General features: G+C 39.1%; 1 protein-coding gene across 4 annotated transcripts in view; it reads left to right on the plus strand.

The window, feature by feature from the left end:
- LOC108700581 (ryanodine receptor 1) overlaps positions 1 to 22,868 on the plus strand; it is a 142,274-nt gene that overhangs the window by 44,839 nt on the left and 74,567 nt on the right. For all 4 annotated transcript variants that reach the window (XM_041575339.1, XM_041575341.1, XM_041575340.1 and 1 more), the window contains exons 16-44: positions 341 to 459; positions 550 to 683; positions 766 to 1,007; positions 1,276 to 1,468; positions 3,117 to 3,333; positions 4,372 to 4,476; positions 5,961 to 6,064; positions 7,731 to 7,814; positions 7,945 to 8,104; positions 8,297 to 8,444; positions 9,548 to 9,753; positions 10,054 to 10,228; positions 11,780 to 11,988; positions 12,144 to 12,505; positions 12,606 to 12,735; positions 14,250 to 14,410; positions 14,808 to 14,973; positions 15,092 to 15,178; positions 15,342 to 15,568; positions 15,946 to 16,840; positions 17,302 to 17,502; positions 17,937 to 18,045; positions 19,142 to 19,294; positions 19,650 to 19,923; positions 20,542 to 20,656; positions 21,818 to 21,950; positions 22,039 to 22,133; positions 22,232 to 22,367; positions 22,617 to 22,803. In XM_041575339.1, the coding sequence (XP_041431273.1) occupies positions 341 to 459; positions 550 to 683; positions 766 to 1,007; positions 1,276 to 1,468; positions 3,117 to 3,333; positions 4,372 to 4,476; positions 5,961 to 6,064; positions 7,731 to 7,814; positions 7,945 to 8,104; positions 8,297 to 8,444; positions 9,548 to 9,753; positions 10,054 to 10,228; positions 11,780 to 11,988; positions 12,144 to 12,505; positions 12,606 to 12,735; positions 14,250 to 14,410; positions 14,808 to 14,973; positions 15,092 to 15,178; positions 15,342 to 15,568; positions 15,946 to 16,840; positions 17,302 to 17,502; positions 17,937 to 18,045; positions 19,142 to 19,294; positions 19,650 to 19,923; positions 20,542 to 20,656; positions 21,818 to 21,950; positions 22,039 to 22,133; positions 22,232 to 22,367; positions 22,617 to 22,803 (5,527 nt within the window). The remainder of the gene's footprint in view (positions 1 to 340; positions 460 to 549; positions 684 to 765; positions 1,008 to 1,275; positions 1,469 to 3,116; positions 3,334 to 4,371; positions 4,477 to 5,960; positions 6,065 to 7,730; positions 7,815 to 7,944; positions 8,105 to 8,296; positions 8,445 to 9,547; positions 9,754 to 10,053; positions 10,229 to 11,779; positions 11,989 to 12,143; positions 12,506 to 12,605; positions 12,736 to 14,249; positions 14,411 to 14,807; positions 14,974 to 15,091; positions 15,179 to 15,341; positions 15,569 to 15,945; positions 16,841 to 17,301; positions 17,503 to 17,936; positions 18,046 to 19,141; positions 19,295 to 19,649; positions 19,924 to 20,541; positions 20,657 to 21,817; positions 21,951 to 22,038; positions 22,134 to 22,231; positions 22,368 to 22,616; positions 22,804 to 22,868) is intronic.

Raw genomic sequence — 22,868 nt, forward strand, 5'->3', positions numbered from 1 at the left:
GGGAGCGCAGGTAAAAACGCTCGTCTGTAAGAGCCCTTAGTGGGTTGAGTCAATAGCTGCAACTGACTTGCAACATGCGTTGGAAGTGACTTCGACACTAATGCAGGGAAAAGAGTGTACCCTGCATATTACACATAATTAGCATCTGTATTGGAGCATTGCTTGCAAGTTACTGTGGGCACAACTTACTGTGTGCCTGCATTTACATTGGAATGGTGGAAAAATATGTCTGTATTGTGGGGGAAAAAAACATGGTAATTTGCTTCCAAAAAGTGTACATTGTTTGTTGGTCGTCAATGAGCCTTTTGATCTTACTAGCTTTATTCTGTTTTCTCTTTAGGGATTTTGGAGGTGCTGTATTGTGTATTAATTGAAAGTCCTGAGGTTTTGAACATTATTAAGGAAAATCATATTAAGTCGATCATTTCTTTACTGGATAAACATGGGCGAAACCACAAGGTACAAAACAAGGATTAAACCTACTTTCTTGTATCTGTTCAATATTTGTTTTCCAGACAAAAGGCAGCAGAAATCTGTCTTCTGTTTCAGGTGCTCGATGTTCTCTGTTCTCTTTGTGTGTGCAATGGAGTTGCTGTCAGATCTAATCAGAACTTAATTACAGAGAACCTTCTTCCCCGTAGAGACCTTCTTCTTCAGACCAGGCTTGTGAACTATGTCACAAGGTTTGTATGACCAAAACCTTCTAATAAAAGCTTTCTACACAAAATATATATTCATAAGAGCTTCACAAAATTTTCATTTCAGTATGAGACCCAATGTATTTCTTGGAACTTGTGAAGGGTCCACACAATATAAAAAGTGGTACTATGAGATGGTGGTGGACCATGTGGAACAGTATGTTACTGCAGAGGCTACTCACCTAAGAGTTGGCTGGGCAATGACTGAGGGTTATAGTCCGTACCCTGGAGCCGGAGAAGGCTGGGGAGCCAATGGAGTAGGTGATGACTTGTACTCATTTGGGTTTGATGGACTGCATCTATGGTCAGGTAAGATACTTTGTTTTCTTAAAATATATTTAAAACACAGGTAGCACCTTGTACAGAATAAACTGCACCTACTTTAGAAAATAAAGAAGAATGGTGTGCACTTACCCATGGTAACCAATCAAATATTTGCTTTTATTATTTTACCTGGAATTGGCAGAACAGTGCTTCACTGATTGGTCGCCTGAAGACTCAGGTGCAGATTTGCCCAGTATTCATAAATGATCCCTATCTACTATAAAATGTTTATATACTTCCTTTCCTTTAATAGGTAGAGTCTGTCGAGCTGTGGCATCTCACAACCAGCACTTGCTGGCAGCTGATGATGTGGTCAGTTGTTGCCTGGATCTAACAGTACCCAGTATTTCTTTTCGCATAAATGGCCATCCCGTGCAAGGAATGTTTGAGAACTTCAATTTGGATGGTCTCTTTTTCCCCGTGGTCAGCTTTTCAGCTGGCATTAAGTAAGTCCTGAAAACCAGTTTACCATATTTGAGCAATGTTGAATATACAGTATATTAGAGGCACAGGATCTAGATAAATTAGATTTAGATAAAACCCTTAGGGAGATATGTAAAACAAGATGCAAAGTTTGCTGCAGATTTAATCATCAATAGCATGCAAACATCTGGTTGCATTTTCTGACTACCTGTTTAATATTAAAGGGGAACTATCGCGAAAATGAAAATTTTATATAAGCCTCAGCGTACTGAAATAAGAAACTTTCTAAATACAATCAATTAAAAATGATGTACCGTTTCTGAAATAATCAAGTTTATCTTGACTATCCCTCTCTCAGCATCTGTTTCTCCTCATTCTGTCTTCATGCAGGAGTTGGGTGTCAGATATTCATTAACAGTTAGATCCAATATATCTTATAGGGTGGCTCCTTTTGCCTAGAAGATGTATTAGAGTTCACTCTATTAAGATAACCAGACATCGTGGGGCACATTTACTAAGCTCGAGTGAAGGATTCGAATATAAAAAACTTTGAATTTCGAAAAGTTTTTTTTGGGTACTTCGACCATCGAATAGGCTACTACGACCTTCGACTACGACTTCGATTCGAACGTTTCGAACTAAAAATAGTTTGACTATTCGACCATTCGATAGTCGAAGTACTGTCTCTTTAAAAAAAACTTCGACTACATACTTTGGCACTTTAAACCTACCGAGCTACAATGTTAGCCTATGGAGTCCTTCCCCATAAGTTTTCTAAGCTATTTCTGATCGAAGAAAAATCGTTAGATCGATTTTGCAATTTCAGCAATATGGTTGCTAGGATTGCACTGATTTGAATAAGAGACTGGAATATGAATAGGAGAGGGACTGAATAGAAAGATGAGTAATAAAAAGTACCAATACCTATACATTTGTAGCCTTTCAGAGCATTTGTTTTTTAGATGGGGTCAGTGACCCCCATTTGAAAGCTGGAAAGAAGAAGTCAGAAGAAGAAGGCAAATAATTCAAAAACTATAGAAGATAAATAATGAAGACCAACTGAAAAGTTTCTTAGAATTGTCCATTCTATAACATACCAAAAGTTAACTAAAAGGTGAACCACCCCTTTCAGTCACTTTTAGTATGTTATCAAGTGGCCAATTCTAAGCACATTTTCAATTGGTCTTTTTTTTTAATAGTTTTTTAATTATTTGCCTTCTTCTTCTGACTCTTTCCAGCTTTCAAATGGGGGTCACTGACCCCATCTAAGAAACACATGGTCTACAAATATGTCTACAAACAAACTGTTCTAGATATAATTTTTATTACTCATCTTTCTATTCAGACCCTCTCCTATTCTTATTCCAGTCTCTTATTCATAGCAATGCATGGTTGCTAGGGTCATTTGGACCCTAGTAACCAGATTGCTTAAAATTGCAAACTGGAGATCTGCTGAATAAAAAGGCTAAATAACTAAAAAAAGACAAAAAAATGAAAATCAATTTTAAATTGTCTCGGAACATCACTCTCTACATCACACTCAAAGTGCATTTAAAGGTGAAAAAAACCGCTTTAAATTGCAATTACATAATTTAAAGTGTTTCATGTATCCTATGTTACCATTTTTATAATATGTATAGCTTTTACAACTAAACATGCCATTGTCTGCAGAATTCGATTTCTTTTGGGTGGCCGGCATGGTGATTTCAAGTTTTTGCCTCCTCCTGGTTATACTCCTGCATACGAAGCTCTGCTGCCCAGGGATAGGATGCGCATTGAACCCATTAAAGAATACAAACATGACTATGAGAACATCCGAAACCTATTGGGACCCACCAAGTCCCTCTCCCACACTTCTTTTGTGCCCTACCCTGTGGACACTGTGCAGGTAAAGGGTGATTCAGAATCAAAATGCAGGTATGCCATACCTGGTATGGGATCAGTTATCCAGAAACCCGTTATCCAGAAAGTTCCGAATTATGGAAAGGCCGTCTCCCATAGACTCCATTATAATCAAATAATCCACATTTTTAAAAATGATTTCCTTTTACTCTGTACTTTTTACTTGATCCCAACTAAGATATAATTAATCCTTATTGGAAGCAAAACCAGCCTATTGGGTTCATTTAGGGGGTTATTCATCAAGGTCTTATTATCCGAACCGCTAATAATTTGTAGTTTTCTAAACAAAAAAAAACTATATTTTTCGAGATTTATTAAAGTCCGATGGTCTAAAAACTCCGAAACCCTGTCATCTAAAAGCTCTCGAGGTCCTGTATAAGTCAATGGGAAAGGTCCCAGTGTCTGCGCTATCTGTACCGATATCCGATGATTTTCGGGTTTCTGCGCAAAAAAACTCTGAAAACTCTTAGTTTTTGTGGAAAACTCCAAACAATTCAGAGTTTTCGGGGAAAGCTCCAAAGTTTGCCCAGTCCTATTTTTATGGGCTTTTTTCTTCATAAATAAGGTCCATTCAGGAATTCGGAGTTGCTCTGATTTCTAACTTAGAAATACTGAGATAAATTCGGACCGTGATAAATAACCCCCTTAATGTTTACATGATTTTTTAGTAGTCTTAAGGTATTTAGATCCAAATTACGGAAAGCCCCGTTATCCGGAAAACCTATTTCCCGAGCATTCTGGATAGCTCTAAATTCCATGCTACTATATGTTCATATCTGCCAATTTACTGGCAATTTGTAAGGAAGTACTGGCAATAGTTTTGAATAATCTGAATAGCTGTCTCAACCTATTATTATTGCTTTTATACCTATTTATAATGTGGTGCTTTACAGAGATTTTAAATTATTCACATGAATCAGTTATTACCTAAAAATATAATTACATTCATATAGTTAAAGGTTGAGAGTGCACGTTCCCCTTATATAGAGTTAGTGATAACGTTTAGTTTGTTTCACTTCAATAGATTGTCCTTCCTCCTCATCTTGAGCGCATTCGTGAAAAATTAGCAGAAAACGTCCATGAACTGTGGGCTCTTACGAGAATAGAACAGGGATGGACTTATGGGACTGTAAGTATTATTATTTTATTTGTACTTAGCCCAAGTGTTGTGCATTGCTTTACACAGAACACACATAATTAACACAAATCTCTTCCTTAGTGACCAGTGGTAGTTATTGGTTGCCCATTAACTTACCTGTATATTTTTTTCAGGAACTTACAAACTCCTTGCGGATCACCTATAAATTATTTTGTTAGCTTAAATTCTGCATCAAAAATCTTGACAAATATTCTCCAGAATGGATAATGACTAGTGATGGGCGAATCTGTGCCGTGAAATTTGCGTAATGGCGAAAAATTTGCGAAACACAAGTCAATGGGCATCAAAATAATTTTGATGTGAGCGACCATTTTTATACGCACGACTATTTGGTCCAAATGCATTAAAGTCAATGGCCGTCCAAATAATTTTGAAGTACGTAAATTTTTGTGCAATTTTTTTGACCTGGCGGATTTTTTTGCCGTTGAATTAATTCGCTTGCGGCAAAACACCTAAATTCGCTTTGAATTAGTGTCTTGTGAATTTATTAGGGATGCACCGAATCCAGGATTCAGTTCGGCCAGGATTCTGCGTTTTTCAGCAGGATTCGCCTGGGTTTTGCCTTGACAAAACCCAGCCGAAATGCGCGTTGGCAAAACTCTCAGCACTTTAGAAAACGGATTCCTATTTTGTTATTTTTAACAGTTTGTTGGATACTCAACCTACAAGCCTTTTGCTATACCGCATTTAACTCTCCAAACCTCGTTTTACTATATGGCACTGGGTGATTTGTTTTTTTTAGGGATAAGTAGCTCTTCTTTGAGATAGAAAGGTAATTTTGAGACCACAGTCCCCAGTGTTCTACTTTCTCCCCGTGTGGGGTCCCAGGGCCTAGAAAGTATACAGGCAGTAGCTTCTTGGGACTTCTCCACCTCTATACTTCTTGCATGTTCCTACTTTATTTCTTAAATGCAGGTAATGGAAACGTTTTTTTAAAAAACATTTTTTTTAAAATAATTATAAATAAATAATTTTCAAAATCACTGGCAAATTGGTGACTGCAATCACCAGCAGCACTAGCGCTTTTTTAGTCAATTCTGAATGTACTATATTTAATTAATGTATTATGTTGTCATTGATGAATTTGAACTAAGTTCAATTTATTAATGGGCACATTGCACTTTTAAGAAAATTCACATTTAATTAAGCACAAGCACTTTTTGTAATTATTAAGGTTCTGACTAATTGGTAATGAACTATATTGATTAGTACATGGTAATTTGGGAATGGAAAAATAGTTGCTTTCTAGCAGTTGATCAGCGAGCAACACTAATATGGGGATAAGCGGTGGAGAGAAGGGGTTTTTACTATTTTTCTTTAATTAATAAATCTCAGTTGAGTAAACAATACCACTTCTTCTCCAGGAAGTGAACTTTTAAATAAGTTATTAAGGGTCCTTTATCCTATTTCCTTTCAAAAGCAGTGATCTGTCCATCTTGCACTATATTTTACAGGTCCGGGATGATAACAAGAGATTGCACCCATGTCTCCTGGATTTCCACAGCCTTCCAGAGGCTGAGCGAAATTATAACCTTCTGATGTCTGGGGAAACGCTCAAGTAAGGCAATGTATAAGGGCTTAAAGATGAATAGGCTTAATTGTAGGTGATTACTATTACTCAAAAAAAAAGCCATTACCACCAGTATGTGACATGTAAATTAAGAAAACCTACAGTCACATTAAAATATCAGTCTTAAAATAAGATATTATTTCCAGCTGGAAAAAAACTTTGACTTGTACAAAGTATTGTATAACCTTTTTGTTTTTCTGAGAAAGGCACAATCTTTGGGGGGTGCCAAAATGTTAGGCAACCCTAGTGATTATATTTCCCTACTCGATAGAGCGGGACAGTGCTCTTGTTAACTGAAAATGTATTGTCCAGTGTACAACTGCAGGAGCGCCAGGAAAACATCTTCTTCTTCTCGATCTTGTTCTACGTTAATGTCAGGGTGCACATACTCAGCATGTTGAAAAGCCAAACATGGATAAAAAATGCCTGCTTTTCACACCACTGCTCATGCACACCTGGCCTGTGGCTAGTAATTATAATCACTTGGTCTTGCCTGAGATTTGGCGCTATCTCACTGATTATAACTACCACATGGAGACACTATGTTGAGAGATCACCTGATATTGTATTCATCAGATTAACTTACTGCTGAACAGTAGTCATGGGCGAATAAATTTGCTAGGCGATTCACGGCGAATGTCTGCAAAAAAGTTTTGCAAAACTGCGGTGAAAATTCACCTGTGAACAATCTGCTGCGTCAAAAAAATGTGGGCGTGCATCAGAATAGTCACGCGCATCAAAATTGTCACGCATCAAAATTATCCGGATGCCCATTGACTTTAATGCATTTGGACAAAATAGGAGTGCATATACGCAGATGCTGAAATTGATGCACGTCAAAATTATTTTGACGCCCATTGCCTTCAATGCATTTCTTAAAAATTTCAACGTTTCACGAATTTCCTGGTAAATTTGCAAATTTTTCGGCAAATCGAAACGGGATAAATTCACCCATCGCTACTGAACAGCTTAACTATAACCTTTATTCATTGTTACGTGCATCATTATGATAAAACACTGCATAGGAAAGTTACAACGGGCATTAGGGGCCCATTTACTTAGCTCGAATGAAGGAATAGAGGAAAAAAACTTTGAATGTTTTTTTTGGCTACTTCGACCTTTGACTTTGACCTTCAACTTCGATTCGAACGTTTCGAACTAAAAATCGTTTGACTAAGCGACCATTCGATAGTTGAAGTACTGTCTCTTTAAAAAATTCTTCGACCCTCTAGTTCGCCACCTAAAACCTACCGAGGCCAATGTTAGCCTATGGGGAAGGTCCCCATAGGCTTCCTAACAATTTTCTGATCGAAGGAAAATCCTTTGGTCGGTGGATCAAAATCCTTAGATCGTTCGATCTTAGAAATAGCGCTAAATCCTTCGACTTTCGATATTCGAAGGATTTCAATTCGGCAGTCGAATATCGAGGGTTAATTAACCCTCGATATTCGACCTTAAGTAAATTTGCCCCTTAGTCTTGAGTTTTTCTTGATATTCACCAGTACACTATTTGCCCTCCCTGAATGAAACATAACCGAGATGTGCCATTGGCAACATGGTGGGTCAGTGGGTAGCAGTGTTAAAAAATGTAGGTGTAATATTCCAATAAATATGCAACCTAAACAAGTGATAATGTACTTCTCTTTATTCCAAGAACTCTCCTTGCCCTTGGTTGCCATGTAGGTATGGCAGATGAAAAAGCAGAAGAAAACTTGAAGAAGGTCAAACTTCCCAAAACGTAAGTAATCTTTTAGAAGAAGAATATGCTGTGTTCAAAATATACAGTTCTGACATCTCGGCAAAGACGTCACATCTTATTTTGAAAATGCAACAGTCACATTACTGCTATTCCTTTTTCCTCCATTTAGCTACATCATGTCCAATGGATACAAGCCAGCTCCTTTGGACCTTTCCCATGTCAAGTTAACTCCTGCCCAGAACACACTGGTAGAAAAACTTGCTGAAAATGGACACAATGTATGGGCACGGGACAGGGTGCTGCAGGGCTGGACTTATAGCATCATCCAGGTACTGCTCGAGTTTGAGTATAACCAGTATGTGTGTTACTGACGAGTGCCATTTTATAATTTTTTATTTATAGATGACTATGGATGTTTTATGCAATTGAATACAAAAATACCCTGTTCTAAATCAGCCAAAAAAAAAGAAAAAAGTTTGTGTTAAAAAATAATATCTTATTAATCAATCATCTCTTCCCAGGATATCAAGAATAAGAGAAATCCGCGCCTTGTACCATACAGCCTGCTCGACGAAAAAACGAAAAAAACCAACCGCGACAGCTTGTGTGAGGCTGTGCGCACACTAATAGGATATGGATACAATATTGAGCCCCCAGACCAGGAGAGCAGTATGTTTCTATAGTTTTCTTTTTCAATCTTCTTCTTCTAGAACTAGAATGTGAGGGCTCAGTAGAATGTATGCAGGCACTGTAGATAAAGGTAGTCATTAGCTGGTATGGACCTGCTATCTGGAAACCCATTGTCGAGAAAGCTTGGAATTACAGGATGGTCATGTCCTATCGACGCCATTTAAAGCAAAGAATTCACATTTTTAAAAGCGATTTGCTTTTTCTCTGTATCTTGTACCTGATCCTAATTAAGCTACATGAATCCATATTGATGGCAAAGCAATCCTATTGGGTTTATTTAACATTTAAGTGATTTTTAGCTGACTTAAAGGGATCCTGTCATTGGAAAATAGTGCTACTCCAGCAGAATTCTGCACTGAAATCCATTTATCAAAAGAGCAAACAGATTTTTTTATATTCAATTTTGAAATCTGACATGGGGCTAGACATTTTGTCAATTTCCCAGCTGTCCCTGGTCATGTGACTTGTGCCTGCACTTTAGGAGAGAAATGCTTTCTGGCAGGTTACTGTTTTTCCTTCTCAATGTAACTGAAGGAGTCTCAGTGGGACATGGGTTTTTACTATTGAGTGTTGTTCTTAGATCTACCAGGCAGCTGTTATCTTGTGTTAGGGAGCTGCTATCTGGTTACCTTCCCATTGTTCTGTTGTTTGGCTGCTGGGGGGAAAGGGAGGGGGGTGATATCACTCCAACTTGCAGTACAGCAGTAAAGAGTGACTGAAGTTTATCAGAGCACAAGTCACATGACTGGGGGCAGCTGGGAAATTGACAAAATGTCTAGCCCCATGTCAGATTTCAAAATTGAATATAAAAAAATCTGTTTGCTCTTTTGAGAAATGGATTTCAGTGCAGAATTCTGCTGGAGTAGCACTATTAACTGATTCATTTTGAAAAAAAATGTTTTCCCATGACAGTATCCCTTTAAGGTCTGTTTATCCAAATTACATAAAGACCCCTTATCCGGAACACCCAGGTCTTGAGCATTCTGGATTATTGCTCCCATGCCTGTTTTGATTTATATATGTCAAACATGATGAACTATGAATTCTAACCCCAAAAATGTTTTTAATTGTTTCTTTATTAGCTGCCCAGGGCATAATAAAGGCGTGTGCAAAAAGAATGCGCATCTTCAGGGCAGAAAAGTCGTATGCAGTGAAATCTGGAAAGTGGTATTTTGAGTTTGAAGCAGTCACAACTGGAGAAATGAGAGTAGGATGGGCTCGGCCTGAAGTTCGTCCAGACATGGAGCTCGGAGCAGATGAGTTTGCTTATGTATTTAATGGCTGCAGGGTGAGTGTCTATCATTTACATCTATACTATCCTAATAAGAACAGAGACCTCATATTAATAAAATTGATAGGCAGTATCACATATGAAAACATGATCAGGTATCTGTTTGCTTTAATAGATACCTGATCATGTATCTGTTTGCTTTAATAGAATATAAACCTCCATGTTAGATTATCTGAAAAGCTGCATCTCAGCAAATCCTTATGTATCTGTGAAACTGACTATTTTAATATGCAACGTGAAGGTGTTTACCTCTCATGTATATGAGCCTATGTATTAAATGTTATTTTTTCCTTTTAGGGTCAGAGATGGCACATTGGCAGTGAGCCTTTTGGGCGTAACTGGCTGCCAGGAGATGTCGTTGGATGTATGATTGACCTTACGGAGATGAATATTGTGTTTACATTGAATGGAGAAATGCTGATAAGTGATTCAGGTTCTGAACTGGCCTTCAAAGACATAGAGATTGGAGATGGTAAGTACAACTCCATACAGGTCAGATTTATCAAAGTGTGAATTTAGAATTCACAACAATAAAACTCACTGTCTATTCATTCCTATGGGATTTTTACAAGCAGATTTATGGTTGAGTTTTTCTGTGGTGAGCTCTGACAGGGTTGGACTGGGCTGGCGGGACACCGGGAAAAAACCTGGTGGGCCCTCAGCTCTTGTGGGCCCTGCCAGCCCAGATCCGCAGCCAGATTCAGGATTTGCCTACTCCTTCATACCGCAAACGCACAAGCGCACACGCGGGGGCACGGCAGGGGGGTTCCCAGTCCGACCCTGAGTTTTGATCTCACATTTTTATAAATCTACCCCTAATTGTATGTAGGGTTGCCACCTTTCCTGGAAAAAACCACTGGCCTTAGCCACGCCCACAGCCCCACCCCCAATCCCACCCAAAGCCACACCCCCAATCCCGCCCAAAGCCACACTACCTGTGCCTAGCAGTCCAAATGAGCCAGCAGCCGCACACACAACACACTCGGCTCCCCCTCCAGTCTGCACTCGTGTCTAAGCTTTAGTCACGCTGACGCCGCCCACACAATGAAATCATCACACGAGACGGGCTGAGGAATTGGGAGGAGGGAGCAGCGAAGCTGCTGAAAAGTAAGTAGCTTTTCTCTCTGCAAAAAAATTACCGGCCATGTAATTGCCGGTATTATCTTAATACCGGCACCGGCCTCAATACCTGTTTTACCGGCTAGGCCGGTAAAATACCGGCCGGGTGGCAACCCTAATTGTATGCTTTATTCCATTTGTGACTTTGTCTGTGTCATTTATTTGCTCTGTCTTTGGACTGGCAGACTACTTTACAAACAGCTTAAACTTCAGGCAGTATGTTATACAGATGTTTTCTTAAACACAACCAAGTGCCTTGCATGTATCACCTACTATATTTCTGATGTTATTATATGACTTTTCAGTTGGAAGGACAGGCTTCATATTCATAAGGGCTCCTGAGCCACAGTTCGACCACCCGTGAACCATGTCAGCTGGTACTGTATGTAACGGCTCTATGTTCCATGGCTCCCTCGGTTTAACTCTTTCTTACCTCTACCTGTAAAGTAAGAGGGACAACCCCCTCAAAAACTCCAGTTTTTAATGAGATTTAAATTACTTATTTTAAGACAACAGAACAGCTCTAGACATAAGACACTCTGAGAAAAAAAACAAAAGCAAGAAAATAGAAAGTAGTAGTGGAGGGTCAGTAGTAACTTCAGTGCAGAATTGTTGTTACATTTATGTTGTGGGTATTTCCCTGTACCAGCAGTCATTTTCCTCTGTTGTAACAGAGATGTTCTAAGAAAACAATAAGAATAATAAATGAGCCAAATATCCCAGTGGCAGATAACATTGTCATATGTAACATATGATAAGGATAAGCAGCCAAAAATCTTTTGTTAACGGGCACTGCATAAATCATAGCGTCTCCCTTTTATCTAGTGAAATCACATGCAATTTAGCATCTTTGTTACTGTGTTTTATTGTGTGATTGGTCACAATTTCCTTTTTATTTTTACAGGATTTATTCCAGTTTGCAGTCTTGGGATGTCACAAGTGGGTCGGCTGAACCTTGGTCAAGATGTCAGCAGCCTTCGATATTTTACTATCTGTGGCTTACAGGAGGGATTTGAACCATTTGCCATCAACATGAAGAGGGATATAACTACCTGGTTTAGCAAAAGCCTTCCCCAGTTTGTGAATGCTCCCACTGACCATGCACACATTGAGGTAAAGAGATGAGTGAGCCAGCAGGATCTCGAGGAACTTAAGCAATTTTATAGAGCGATAATTTAAAATATTGCATTTAATCACGAACAATATATATTCTACTTGGTAATGTGATCTTATTGTACTGTTTTTCCAATATTTGGAAATATCTTTAGGTTGCAAGAATTGATGGAACAGTGGACAACCCTCCATGTCTCAAAGTAACACACAAGACATTTGGATCTCAAAACAGCAACAATGACATGCAGTTTTTCAGGCTTAGTCTGCCCGTTGAATTTCATGAGACCTTTAAGTGCACACCCGGTGCAACGCCTCTCACAAGGACCTTCACCATACCTGAAGATGAGGTCCAAGAAGTGGACATGGATTCAGAGTTTGAAATGTTAAAGAAGGCGGTAAGTCGTAAAGAGGCAGAGGCTACTAATGAAAAGGAGGCTACAAAAGAGGCACCCAAAGAACAGATAAAGCCAGAGAATGAAAAAGACACAGCATCAGAAAAGGTCAAACCAAAGAGAGGGTGAGTCAAAGAGTGAAAGCCAAAACATCACCTGTTTCATGCAATATATTTGAATGACAACGTAATGTTCACTATTCTCTTATCTTTCATTGTGTCTTAGGTTCCTTTTTAAAGCTAGGAAACCAGCCTTTATCTCTCCTCCACCAGTGGTCCCAACCATGCCTCGTCTTATGAAGGACGTAGTGCCAGATGACCGAGATGATCCTGACATTATTATGAATACAACCACGGTATGAGGGCTAATGAGACAAAATATAAATGATCAGCTGTTATAGATAAATATTAAATGGAGCAAATAAAGGTGCCAGAAATGGATGTTTTAGGTCAGGGGTCAGCAACCTTTACTATCAAAAGAGCCATTTTGCCCCCTCTTCCACTGAAGAAAAATAGTCTGGAGCTGGAAAACATAACACAGCTTATAAACTTTTAAAAGTTTTAAACTTTTTTTAGTTTTAACTGTTGCAACAGAATACAACAAACAGAAGTGCAGTGTGTATGTGTAGGCCTACTTTGAAATGAATTAAACACTTAATAGAACAAATATTCGGGATGTATGAGTTTAGCGGAGCTCACCAACTGTCATGCGGTCTCCCCATGTGGATCGCTGCTCTCGCGGGACCCGGCCACTTCCGTCCGGTATACCTGTACTAAGAAGAAACCCGCTATCCAGCGCTGATCCAAATATCATGCAGAATCGCTTATGAAAAAGCTCTGAGGAAGTGCCACACGGGCACAAAACGCGTTAGTTTCTGCACATACCCACTGCTATGTATCTCGCACTGTGTGTTTGATTAAAGCCACATTTTTCATAAGCGATTCTGCATGATATTTGGATCAGCGCCGGATAGCGGATTTCTTCTTAGTAAACACTTAATAGCCCTATTAAATGCTAGCGTTCTCATCTGTTTAAAGGCGAGGGCTATAGACGTCATTAAAATATGCGTCACATCCACGTCTATAGCCTTCGCACCTGCTGCAGCTGGACTCTGGAGGCTTCTCTCTTGTCTTGAGTGTGTGACCGTGGTAAGGACGATGATGTATCATCTTGCTGCGGCTCGGTCTTGCCTGTAACTCCTGGGACGTCTATACAGCCCTCCCACCAGCTTACCGCGGTCGCACACTAAAGAAGCCGTGTATAGACAAGCTGACCGAGCCGCAGAAAGCAGGATTTAGAGCCACATTAGGCTCGAGAGCCGCGGGTTGCCTAGCCCTGGTTTAGGTGAACACCAGCTCAGAATAAAGTTACAGGTTTTTACTGTAGAGTGTACTCTTTGCAGTGTATCAGCATGTTTAACTTTATCGCAGCCCTAAGTGCCCACAGATTGTCCAGCCTTAATGGTGTCAAGACAAAGACTTCCTTCCTTTCTCCTAACCTCCTTAAATAGATTCCAGAGCCAAAGGCTATCCCTCTCTAGAAACTTCCCAGGAGATTCCAAGCTAAGCCCCGCTTTAAGATGCAATGACAATAATATACACAAATATAGCTTCTGCCTCTTATGCTTGTGCCTAATTCTCCCAGTTTCATAAACTCGTAATGCATATAAGAAAATCCAACTTCATGAAATAACTGTAAAACTGTATAGAATACCCTGCCTCTCACTCAGTGAGAAAGTAACATTTTAACAATATTATAAGAATTTAACATTCATTAAATAACCATGGTTAAGGATACCAGGTATAAATATTGTGCAAGTAGCTGGACAGGTAGATTGTTTAAAATTTATTTTTTCTTCTTCTCCATCAGTATTATTATTCAGTAAGGATATTTGCTGGACAGGAGCCCACTGGTGTTTGGATTGGGTGGGTAACACCCGACTACCACCTTTATGATATGAATTTTGATCTGAACAAAGTCCGTGTTGCCACCATCACCATGGGAGACGATAAAGGAAATATATTTAACAGGTGAGTGCAAAGGTGGAGCTGAAAGAGAAAAGGACAAAATAATTTAAAAATTAATAAGGAGGAAAACGAAAAAAGAAGATGAAGACTGTAAAGGAGAGTTAAGGAAGAGGATAATTCGCAATCATAAAGGAGGTTTCTGTGAAAAGAAAGTATATTGATAAGGAAAGATAATCCTGTGATGTGTAAACTAGGTGGAAGTAAAATTCATCTGGTGATGTAGAAAATAAGAGCTGGAAGAATAAAAATTGAAAACAGAAATAGAACCATGAACAATGATGAAATAACAAGTGGTACTGTAAGAAAAAGCATTAATAAATGATATTTATTATATCCATCAGATTGCATGCCAAAGGCTTTGAATGACAGATGAAACAAACCACTGTTCTTTATTTTACAGCATTAAGAGAAGTAACTGTTACATGGTATGGGGTGGGGAATTTGGCAACAATACCCAGCAGGCACGTGTCAGAAAAGAGGACCTTGTGATTGGCTGCCTGATTGACTTAGCAACTGGTCTTATGACCTTTACTGCCAATGGAAAAGAGGTTAATACATTCTTCCAGGTATGTAGCGTTCCATTTATCTTAAATGTTTAGCTTTAGGACCTCATTTTTGTAATACTGATTAATGTGCCTAGTACTAACTATTTGTGTCTGATCTTATGTTAATATTGTTCTCTAGGTGGAACCCAACACAAAGTTGTTCCCAGCTGTTTTTGCCTCACCACAAAGTCAAAATATGTTCCAGTTTGAACTAGGAAAATTAAAGGTAAGAAAAATGTGCAGGAATACCAATCAAGTATTGCAGTAATATCTTATCATGTAGCTGTGCATGCACAAAATTACTTCATGACATTTAGGCATAATACACTCTTTTTTACTCTTACATCTCCTTAATTTAACTTGCTTTTCCATTTCATTGTTGTCCACAGAACATCATGCCCATATCTGCAGCCATGTTCCGTAGTGAGAACAAGAATCCTGTCCCCCAGTGCCCACCTCGACTGGAAGTTCAGATGCTCACCCCTGTAGTGTGGAGTAGAATGCCCAATGACTTCTTAAATGTGGAGTCAGAAAGAATTAATGAGAGACAAGGGTGGATGGTAGAGTGCTCGGAGAATTTAATGATGATGGCTCTTCATATCCCAGAAGAGAATAGGTGAGATATTGGCAAAATTAGCACGACTTTCTATAACAATGTACAAATGACAAAGAACATAATAAAGCAGCGAGCCTGGCCCTACACGTGGTCCTTCACCTCAGTTCAGTTCCATCCTGGCTCTTTCTGAAAGGAAATGACCAGGCAAAATGAGCAGAGATGGCGCCTACACACCAATATTGCAACTAAAAAAATGCACTCGCTGGTTCAAGAATGAAATTTTATATTGTAGAGTAAATTATTTACAGTGTCATTTAGGAATAAAAACTTAACCATAAAAATCATGACAGAATCCCTTTAACAATTTACAATTTTCATTTCAGAAATAAAAAAGTAAAAGATCATTACATTACTTATTGGCGTTGTTTTCATTACAGATGTATAGATATCCTTGAGTTATCAGAACGTCTGGACATGCTGAAGTTCCATTACCATACTCTCAAGCTGTACTGTTCAGTCTGTGCTCTGGGAAACAATCGAGTTGCTCATGCTCTGTGCAGCCATGTGGATGAATCCCAGTTACTGTATACCATTGAAAGCAACCACCTCTCAGGACTTCTCCGCAGCGGCTACTATGACTTACTGATTAGTATGCACTTGGAATCTGAAAAGAGAGCTCGTCTCACTATGAACAACGAGTTTATTGTGCCAATGACAGAAGAGACAAAAAGTATTACACTATTTCCAAAAGATAACAAGAAGTATGGGCTACCCGGTGTAGGGATGAGCACCTGTTTGAAGCCTGAACTTCATTTCTCCCATACTTGCTTTGTCAGTACCAGAACAGACCTCTACCAGCTTAGCCCCTTCATCCCACTGGATATCTTAAAGATCAAGGCTATCAACATGTTGACGGAAGCTGTATTAGATGGCGGACAACACACTAGGGATCCTGTAGGAGGAAGTGTGGAATTTCAGTTTGTACCAGTACTCAAGCTCATCTCGACACTTCTGATTATGGGAGTTTTTGAAGACGATGATGTTCGGCATATATTGAAGATGATAGAGCCCAATGTTTTCACAGAGGAAGAAGAAGAAGCAGAACAAGAGCAAGCAGGGGAGGGGGAGGAAGAGAAGGAAGAAGCTGAGGAGGAAGATGTAGAGAAAGGTGAAGATGAGCAGGAAACAGGGGAAGAGACAGAAGAACAGGACAAGGATCAAGAAGATGAAGGAAAAGCAGTGGAAGCTGGGGAGGAGGAAACTAAAGAAGCAGAAGAAGGTTTGGAAGAAGGTTTGCTGCAAATGAAATTGCCTGAATCTGTAAAGTTGCAGGTAAGTTGACAGATTGGGTAAGGATAATAAAAAATGGAATGTGTTGGATTTTTCATGACCAACTTTAATAATCATTTAACCTGAAACAATGTTAGAACTCCAATAGATTAGTCCAATTAAACAGAGCTAGAGCAGCACCAACAATTTATGAAACCACTTGTCCACAAATTAGAGACAGAAGTTCTACTCACAATCACTCAGTATCCTGATTAATGCACTTGTCTAAATTGTACTGTTTCTGAGCCGGTACTCCGCTCTGTTGTAATACCTGAAATTAGAATTTATATAGTGAAGTACCGTCGGAAACTTTCAGTAGGCCTGCGGTTGGTTCAATTTAAGGATTAACACACTATTGGATGTATTTTCCTTCCTAGGGATGGTGGAATACTCTTATCTTCTAGGAATGCATCATATTTGAACTTTTGTCTCTAATGTTAGAATTCCAACCTTTTCTCCATTAGATGTGCAATCTACTTCAATATTTCTGTGACCGGGAACTGCAGCACCGTGTTGAAGCCATCATTGCATTCTCAGAACGCCACATGGATAGTCTGCAGACCAATCAGCGACTGCGTTACAAGGAGTTGATGCAAGCCTTTACTATGTCTGCAGCTGAAACTGCTCGTCGTACTCGCGAATTTCGTTCTCCTCCTCAGGAGCAGGTCATAACTTATTTCAGAATGAAGCAGAAAATGTTTTTCGATTCATAAAAACACTACTCTTTTTGCACACAAATAATATTAGCAGCTCTTTCTGACACTATTCTTTTGCATATACTTATATCGACTTGACGGGAGATTACTGTTCTTCCTTCTCTTTACACCACAGAGTAACCTTTATTTTCTCAAATACTGATAATAACTTTTTGTTTTTACCCTCTTTACACTGGAAGTGAAGTGGTTTCCTCCTTCACTCTACTCTATACTTATTCTTGATATTCTACTGCCTCCCATCTTTCCATACGCTGATATAGTATAACAATTATCTTCACCATCAACGTTATATGATTATTCAGCATTCATTTTTCTTCTCAAAAGCAAGTATTCTTATCTTGCTTCTTTCACTTTAATACTGACAGCCGAATTGTTTTTTCCAGATAAACATGTTGCTGAACTTCAGAAATCTTTCTGAGGATGAATGTCCGATTCCAGAAGATATTCAGGATGAGTTAACAGAGTTTCACACAGACCTGCTGGCTCACTGTGGTAAGAAGCAAACTAGGAACAGTTCAAAAAAGCCTAATTTACTTAGCGAAGCACAGAGCTGAGTCAAAAAAATTGACTGAAACATAGAGGCAGGTGTTTGAGTTCCAAAATGAAACAAGTAATGGAGTGCAAGTGGAAATAGCAGGGCCCTGTACCACCCCCTGCCCTATGGCCAGTGTTCAGTACAGGGCTGTATTGTGCCTACCACACAACACCTTGGACTTTGTGCGGAAATCAGCATCGTCCCCTTCGGCATGTCCTTTGTAGCTGCACATAATGAGGCTTTATAATACAGGAAGAAAGCTGTATGAAAATAGTCGGAATTAAATAGAAGACACTTGTAGTATGGCATTAAGAACTTGTCAATGTTAACTTTAATAGAAGTAATGCATTATAATTAGGGATGCACCGAATCCAGGATTTGGTTCGGGATTCGGCCTTTTTCAGCAGGATTCGGATTCGGCCGAATCCTTCTGCCGGCCGAACCGAATCTGGGGTGGGGAGGGAAATCACGTGACTTTTTGTCAGAAAACAAGGAAGTAAAAAATGTTTTCCCCTTCCCACCCCTAATTTGCATATGCAAATTAGGGGTCGGATTCGGTTCGGTATTCGCCTGAATCTTTCACGAAGGATTCAGGGGTTCGGCCGAATCCAAAATAGTGGATCCGGTGCATGCCTAATTATAATAATACATTGTTCATTCCAGGTTAAGTAGTTTAAAGCAATTGATCAACTGGTGCCTTTATATTCAGAGCAGACTTTAATTACATGAATTGTAATGTTTTTTCTCCCCCGTTTCTTTTTACTTGCTTGAAGGGTACTGTTGCAACTTCTCTTTCTATGCCCTTCAATTCCCCAGGCAATACATCTCAGCAGACTCCTTGATGAAATAATTACTTTGTAAATGAAGGGTCAGGGATTAGAAGCACATGAGCTGTACCAAAATATTGAATTAGTTATGTATGGGTGCTGAGCTTAGTATAATAGATATTCAATTCTTTCTAGTACTCGGTTCAAGTTTTTAAATGAACCATGTAAAACCATATAAAGAATTCTACAACTCATAGAAAACCTTTTAATACTATTCCTCGTGCAGGAGTCCAGATGGAGGGTGAAGAGGAGGAGGAACACGAAGACACTAGTCTACATAATCGCTTACTTAATCTTATGGAGAAACTGAAAAATCTTCGAAAGAAGGAAGAGCCAGAACCAGAACCAGAACCAGAGGAGAAAGAAGAGCCTAAACCCAGTATGTGGCAAGCTATTGGATCAAAGGGGTGCTACAGAATTAAAGCATTAGGGTTTTTTCATCATGCTAGTTTTTGTAATGCAATTAGCGAGACTTGGTGGTCTGAATTCTGCATTTTATTAAGAGTTTTACTTTTTATATATTGAAGTTTATTGTTTGAATACTGTTTCAATTACTGGCTGTCAAACTTGGTTTGTGTGTACTGTATGTATGTATGTATGTATGTGTGAGTGTCAAACTTGGTTTGTATGTATTCTCTTCATATTACCACTATTATTTGTAGCACAGTGATAGCATTGCTTAATTAAACTGACATTCGCTGCTTGAGCTTTGTAACCTTTGTAATTTCAACCAGGCACACTGCAAGAACTCATCTCCCACACCATGGTTCACTGGGCCCAAGAGTCTTTTATCCAAAGCCCTGAGCTGGTTCGAGTTATGTTCAGTCTGTTGCATCGTCAGTATGATGGGCTAGGAGAGCTTATCAGGGCCTTACCCAAGGCTTACACTATAAATGCAGTGTCAGTGGAGGACACTATGAACTTGCTGGAGAGCCTGGGCCAGATTCGCTCATTGCTAATTGTACAGATGGGACCTGAAGAAGAGAATCTGATGATTCAGAGTATTGGGTATGCTTTGTTTTCTTTCATTTGCAGTACAGGTATAGGATCCCTTATCCGGAAACCCGATATCCAGAAAGCTCCAAATTACGGAATGGCTGTCCCCCATAGACTCCATTTTATCCAAATAATCCAAATTTTTAAAAATGATTTCCTTTTTCTCTGTAATAATAAAACCGTAGCTTGTACTTGATCCCAACTAAGATATAATTAATCCTTATTGGAAGCATAGCCAGCCTATTGGGTTTATTTAATATTTAAATGAATTTATAGTAGACTTAAGGCATGAAGACCCAAATTACGGAAAGATCCATTATCCGGAAACCCCCAGGTCCCGAGCATTCAGGATAACAGGTCCCATACCTGTATTTGATTTTTATTTTTTTTCTGACCTCTCTGTTTTCTTTCACCACATTTTCCTTTCGTTTTCCCTTTTTCTGTTTCTATTTGTTTTCGTCATGAATTTGTTATATATTTCTATCCTTTTAAAAAAAAATCTTTTTGTACCTGATATTTGGGATGTTTTGAAAACTTCACCTTTAGGCTGTCTTTCTTCCTTTGGTTTTTAACATTCTTTTGCCAAGGCTATAATCATCCTGAAATAGTTTATTCATTCCTATATTTCAGAAACATAATGAATAATAAAGTATTTTACCAGCATCCAAACCTTATGCGAGCTCTGGGCATGCACGAGACGGTTATGGAGGTCATGGTGAATGTGCTGGGTGGAGGAGATTCTAAGGTAAAATGCTCAGATATTAGTTAAAAGATTATACTAATGATCCAGGCATTGTGCTTATCGGCACACACATATACACAATTCTGTTTAAAATAATTAACACACTTTTTTGGGCTGGGGCAGTTTGTTCTGTGGCCTAGTATGGACCCTGCAAAGGTTATTCTACAAAAAAGAGAGTATAATTTGCATTTCATAATGATTCAATTTACTGGAGAAAGTGCTTTACTGGTTCTCCTGCCTCTGTAGAAAAGGTCTAATATAGACTCCAATTAAATTGTGCAGATTATAATATAAGGTATAGGCTCCCTTCGCTATAGTCAATACTTCACACAAAGAGATTATTTCACTCTGTAAGAAAAGCACTTTAATCATCAGAGTGGGACTGTATGCCGAATATGGATTAAAGGAGAAAATTATGATGATGGCTGTGAACTTCTTATAAGCAATGAGAGAGAATTATTTTTGCTTAGAACATTCTCTCCTTCAGGGCCTACACAAAGCATGGCTCTGCTCATACATTTTACTCCTACAGTAGTCTAACAAGTCCCAGCATGGCTGCCTGCTAGTGATGGACGAATTTGCGGCGTTTCGCAGGAAAATTCACGAATTTCGCGCGAAATTCGCGAAATGGCGAAAAATTCACAAAATGGCGCCGGCATCTCGTTTTTGATGCCGGCTCCTGTTTTTTTGATGCCGGTGGCCATTTTTGATTCAGGCACCCGTTTTTTTTCAGGCGAATTTACGCGGGCGTTTCGCGAATTTATTCGCTGGCGGCGAATAGCGCAAATTCGTTGCGAATTCCCGCCTGCCGAATAAATCCGCCCATCACTACTGCCTGCAAGTAGAGCACTAATGTGGTAGCTAGCTAACTTTAACTACCAACCCTCAAAACTGCTGTGACAACACTAGCAATGCCAGCATGACTGACTGAGAAATGTCCCCTTCCAAAATTTGATCTGCAGTACGTAATGATCCGGCATGGGACCCGGGTGCAGCGTCCCTTCTCCTTCTCCTTTAATCTCCTGGTGCCCTGAAATAGTTAGAATGCCAATAATGGCTGCCTTGTTCGAAGTAAAAGCACTTTGATAAAAATGATTCCCTTTGATATGTTTATGTCATGAAAATGTCATGAAAATGGAGTTTTTTCACCCTTTGTTTTTTTAGGAGATCCGCTTCCCCAAAATGGTTACCAACTGCTGCAGATTCCTGTGCTATTTCTGTAGAATCAGTCGTCAGAACCAAAGAGCCATGTTTGAGCATCTAAGCTATTTACTACAGAACAGTGGGATCGGACTGGGTAAGCCACTTGCAGTGATCCTCCAGTATCTACAAGATTTACATGTTATAGTCTTGGCATTATACAAGTGTTTATATGTTTTTTTTAGGTATGAGAGGCTCAACACCACTAGATGTGGCAGCCGCTTCAGTGATTGATAACAATGAATTAGCTTTAGCACTACAAGAACAAGACCTAGAGAAGGTAAGTTTCATGAATCATGAAACATGTCAACTGGTGAAAATATGTACTATGTTTATACATTAATGAATGATGATGATTTCATAATCTTTCCTTAACAGGTTGTGTCCTACTTAGCTGGTTGTGGTCTGCAGAGTTGTCCCATGCTTTTAAGTAAAGGTTATCCTGACATTGGGTGGAACCCAGTTGGAGGTGAGAGGTACCTGGACTTCCAACGATTTGCAGTCTTTGTAAATGGTAAGCACAACAGGACATATGGACTTGCACATTAGTAACTGTTAGTCTTGTTTTTTGCTGATGAAGATCATTACAATTATCAGTCACAGAAAGTCTTGCAACACTTAGAAGGATTAGATGCTAAATTATCTCTATATAATATTATACAAAAGTTCATCAACTCGTTTTCATATTAATAAGAACATTAATTCAATGGTTTACAAACTACATTGTATTTTAAATGTGTATATTTGCTTTTACTACACTTAGGTGAAAGCGTTGAGGAGAATGCCAATGTTGTTGTTCGTCTTTTGATCCGACGCCCAGAGTGCTTCGGTCCAGCACTGAGAGGAGAAGGAGGGAACGGCTTGCTCGCTGCGATTGAGGAGGCCATCAAAATTTCTGAAGATCCTGCCAGGGATGGTCCCACTGTCAAAAAGGATCGTCGGAGGGAGTTGTAAGCAAACTTTTCTTTTTGTATCATCTCTCTTCTAATACATTCATGAATAAGTTCTTGAGTAA

The sequence above is a fragment of the Xenopus laevis genome, chromosome 8S, assembly GCF_017654675.1.
Source record: "Xenopus laevis strain J_2021 chromosome 8S, Xenopus_laevis_v10.1, whole genome shotgun sequence".
In the NCBI taxonomy this organism is placed as follows: domain Eukaryota; kingdom Metazoa; phylum Chordata; class Amphibia; order Anura; family Pipidae; genus Xenopus; species Xenopus laevis.